Here is a 4,459-nt window from a genome sequence, read left to right as displayed (position 1 = left end):
ATATTTGACCTCGTTCGAATCAGAGTTAAACATTCGACTTCACTCATATCGACTCGCATTCGAGCTTGGTCAAACCAATTTAAAATCAATATTCGACCTTGCTCGAGGAAACTTATATTTCGACTTTGTTCGATTAAAAACGCAAGTCGACATTCAACCTCGAACCGGTTCGACTCGCAATCGACCTAAGTAAAATCGCAAGAGAAATCACAACCAAGGCAGAAAACATTCAAGGGAAAAATAAGAAGTTCAAGAACAGAAAACAAAAGTATTATATTGCAAAATGTCATCTTACAAGGTCCAAACAAGTGCCCAAAAAACAAAAACAAAAGAGAGAAGAGAGCAAAAGTACAGAGAAAAGTACATTATTCGGCCGCAGCTCCCCCATCGCCATCACCACCGATGCCCTCGCCATTTAAGTACTCATCGTCGTATCAAGAATCTGGCTCAATCCCGTCCAACTCCTCTTCGTCATCATCCTCCCCGGGCGTGCCGGGTTCATAGCCGCAAGCAGCACGAGATACATGTGCCTTAACACATGCATCCTCAAACTCTGCCTCAGAAGCTTTTTCGGCCGCCATCAAACCCCTGTATATGTCAAGATAAGACTAAGTATGGACCCACTTCTCGTACAAGTCTTGTAGGATGTTGGGATAAGTGGAAGCATGAGAGGTAGATGACTAAGCCTGCTGCTGCGCTTTCTCGACCTTGAGGACGGTTATCTGCTCATTCAAATCCAGGACTTCCCCTTCCAGTCCACCTATCCGCTCTTTGAGCCTTGCCTCTTTAAGAGCAAAAGTCTCTGCTTCACTAGCCCGCTTTGATCTGAGGACGTGGAGGGTGCCCGCTAGCACCGTCGCCTCCGCCATAGCAACCGATCTAGCTCTCTCAATTCGCTCCAACTCAGAAGCTTTGGCGGCCAGCTCATCCCTTAAGCTTGTAGCTCTAGTTTTGCTCTGCTCAAGCTCGACCAGTAAGGACGCCACCTGAGCTTGGAGGTCGGTGCACTCAGCCATGACCCCCTTGCTCACCTCGAGCTCATCGTTTTTGGTCCTTAACGTCTCTTCGAGCTCGCTGCACCTGCCAATAACCCTCATGAACTCATCATCCTTCTCCTTCAACTCCTCATTCTTCAGCCTTATCTCGTCACGGAGAGTTGGGAACAAAGCGTCCTTATCAAGCATGCAGACCAGTGCCTTGTGTTTGGTACGGTACTCTCTGTATTTTGACTCTATCTTCTTATAGAGAGTAGTCATCCTCTCCTCCCAACGGGCGCTCTCAATCTCTAGGATGAGAGTCTGATAAGCAGATGAAGAAGGGTCAACAAAGGCAAATAACTTAAAGGAAAGAAGAAATTAAAACGCTAAGAAAGAAGTTACTCACAGGGCCATCTCAGAAATGCCTAACGATAGGTCCGCGTCCTTCAATGTCTACAAGGTCCTATTCTCAGGCTCTGCACATAGGGGAGCCAAAGCCGGAACCACACTCTCCGAGTTGACCACCAAGTTGAAATCCACGGGGATGATAATATTTCGAGTGGACCCCTCGGTCCTCACCTCCACTCGAGTAAATCTCTCCTCGAAAGTTCGCACCTCCTGAGGGTTGATATCAAAACCAGACCCGTCATCCTCGACAGCGACCGTTTTTCCTCTACCACCAGCAGACGAAGAGCCAAACTCGGCTACCCCTGGTGTTTCCCTTTCCGCAGCAGCCTTCGCCATCTCCAACGGCCTAGTCTCTGCGATAACTTCCGGTGGGGGAGCAGTCCTCGTAACTGAAGGGCACGCCGCTTCCACATCCATAATTATTGCCCTCTCAGGTGTGGCCACGGCCTTTACTCATCGCCTTTTTAATGGCGATGTTTCCTCCTTGCCGGGGGAAGATTCGTCCAATAAATGAACTACCGGGCAGGCCAGGACCTCTGCTGATGGAATGGCCATCTGATGATTAGGTTAGCTTAATATCAGAGCCTGGGAAGAAGTATTTCGCACAGACTCGGCCAACACAAACTGCATCCCAGCCGAAGCAACTACCTGGCGAAATGTGGTAATAGGATCCTTCACCTTCTTAGAAGTTCTTCGACCTAGCATCAAAAGAAAACCATAAACGGAAGAAAGAAATGCACCACAGCTAAATCAAAATAGTTATAAGAGTGAAACCCGATTTACCGGTCGAGGGCTTGAGCCCGGACCTCTTGTTGAAAGACGCCCAGTCACGGATCCCTATGGTGTGAGGCAACACGCGGGCCACCCAATTACTAATATCGGTCATCAAAGAAGAGGGATGCCTCTCAGCTGCAAAAGGAAAAATAACATAACAAGTCACAAAACATGAAGAGAAGGGAAGAACGTACTCCAAATAATGACACTCACGAGCAAAATTCCATGGTTCAGGAAATTCGCTAGGGTTTGCCACCACGTGATCGGTTTTGATAAAGAAATAATGGGCCTAAAACTGGCAGTTCATCCTATCATCCATCCCCGCCACCAACCCTTAGTTCCACGGTGGCGGAGGTGAATCATTGTGCCCCTATGGAAGCTCGGTTCGAAGAGATGCAGTAGATGGCGGATAGAGACTTCGCAGCCGGCGAGCTCCGCAAACTTCGCCAACATAAGGAAGATCTTGTAAAGGTAGGGAGAAAGTTATGTCGGGATGATATGGTATTAGCGGCAGAACTCCTCCGCCAACAAAAGAAGAGGAAGAGAATAGCCTATCTGGAACGGGTCGGCGTAAGACGCACAATACCCAGGCAGGTAAACTTGAACCACGTCATCTACGGCCGAAACTAGGTCAACGTGGGCTGGAATGTCATATTTGGTCTTAAGGGCGGCAAGATGCTTTGCCTCCATCTCAAACTTCGCAGACTCCGGTTCAAGGGTGGGTTCCTTAGAGAAGTCAAACCTAGAAGTAGGGTTACCAGGAATCTCCTCCATAGTGGGAAAGCTCTCATCCTCTATAACCGCTAATTCTTCTCCACCAGAAGGCATGGCCACCGATAATGGAGTAGGGTCAGAGATAGTCTTAGCGTTGGGGATCACGTTAGCCATTTTCCGCTAATGTGTATACGATGGAACAAAAAAGAAAGAAAGGGTGGCAATGACCGCAGTTGCAAGGAGCAAGAACACAAGAAAGAGAAAGGGAAGCAAGTGCAGAGTTGAAGAAATCAAAGAATGCAAAAGTTCCATTGAGAAGCTTTTCCCTCTATATTTATAGACATCAGAAGCGTTCGAATCGATGCAAGCAACTGCTAGTGGCCCTAGAATCGAAACGACAGGAGCTCGAGGAACGCGACAACGAATTGGGAAGATGCGCAATAATGACACATGCATCGTGACGTCACCCTGCACTAGCCTCATGACCAGCGACTCTCAGAACGACACGTCATCGTTACGGCTACGGACAACTCTACTCGATCACCACGCAAAAAAACTTTTCCTAAGTCGCCAACTGATAGAGTCTGCTCATCGAGACCGGCTAGAAGGCGACCTCGACAAGTGGAGGGACTAACTGTATGGGTCAAAATCCGGCTTAGAAAATCAGGCGTGGGAAGGTTGTTAAGTGATGACTGTGTTTCGATTTGGGCGGCCAACGCGAGGTCGACTGAAGCCCAACAACGAGCAGTCGCTGAGCAAGACGTTGCAGCCGAGGTCGAGTAGCGAATATTAGGAACGATGGCTAGTGTAGTCTTGGGAATAGTGATAGGAATATTCTCTTGAATATTCTCTTTATTGTACTTTTTTAGGATTTTTATAGAACATCCCATATAAATAGGAAAGGAGAGAGAGGAAAAGAGGCACGTGAGATTCATTTTGAGAAAAACTATTGTAAGAAGTTGACTCTTGAGAGAAAATATAAAAGTTTACCTTTCCACAGAATAATTGATTTTGTCAATTATTCTTCCTTTCTATTCACACGATCCAAGAAGGCACTGTTCATTTTCTTACTGATTGCCACACTTTGCTTTCAGGATGAAGAATCTTCCACATCATTCAATATTTGGGTGAATCGTTCCTCCTATTTACATTTATTGTCATTCCCTATATTTATTGCTTATCATTCATTCTTCATTTATTCTCAAAAGCATGCACTTAGTAATCTGATAATCGACTCCACGCGTTAAGTAGATGATGTCATTTAAGTACTTAGTTAGATCTATGAATTATTATGCTTGACTAGGATTCATCTTTTATCGTATTTATCCTAGTTAGATCTATGAATTATTATGCTTGACTAGGATTCATCTTTTATCGTATTTATCCTTTAATTAGTTTAATAAAGAGTGCTTTCCTTTTATATATATATATACACTTGTCTGTAGATATAAATGTAATGAAAAGAATTACACAAAGTTGGGGTATGTTTGTAGTATCGAAGCTCGAGGTTGGACAAGGATTGACTATTTGTCCTAATTCCATAATTAAATTACTGATTGATTTGAACTAGTCGGCTGATCATAAAA

General features: G+C 45.3%; 1 protein-coding gene across 1 annotated transcript; it reads right to left on the bottom strand.

Annotated features, from left to right (window-relative positions):
• Positions 1–680: 680 nt before the first annotated feature.
• On the bottom strand, positions 681–1,802 carry LOC138887420 (peroxisomal and mitochondrial division factor 2-like). Its single transcript, XM_070169172.1, has 2 exons — positions 1,557–1,802; positions 681–1,337 (listed from the first exon to the last, which is right to left on the bottom strand). Exons 1-2 carry the CDS (start codon positions 1,800–1,802, stop codon positions 681–683), a joined length of 903 nt encoding a protein of 300 aa, XP_070025273.1.
• Between the last annotated feature and the right edge of the window lie 2,657 nt (positions 1,803–4,459).

Source organism: Nicotiana sylvestris, chromosome 3, assembly GCF_000393655.2.
Source record: "Nicotiana sylvestris chromosome 3, ASM39365v2, whole genome shotgun sequence".
Lineage (NCBI taxonomy): Eukaryota > Viridiplantae > Streptophyta > Magnoliopsida > Solanales > Solanaceae > Nicotiana > Nicotiana sylvestris.
The sequence above is the reverse complement of the archived record's forward strand: the minus strand, read 5'-3'. Positions and strand labels throughout refer to the sequence as shown.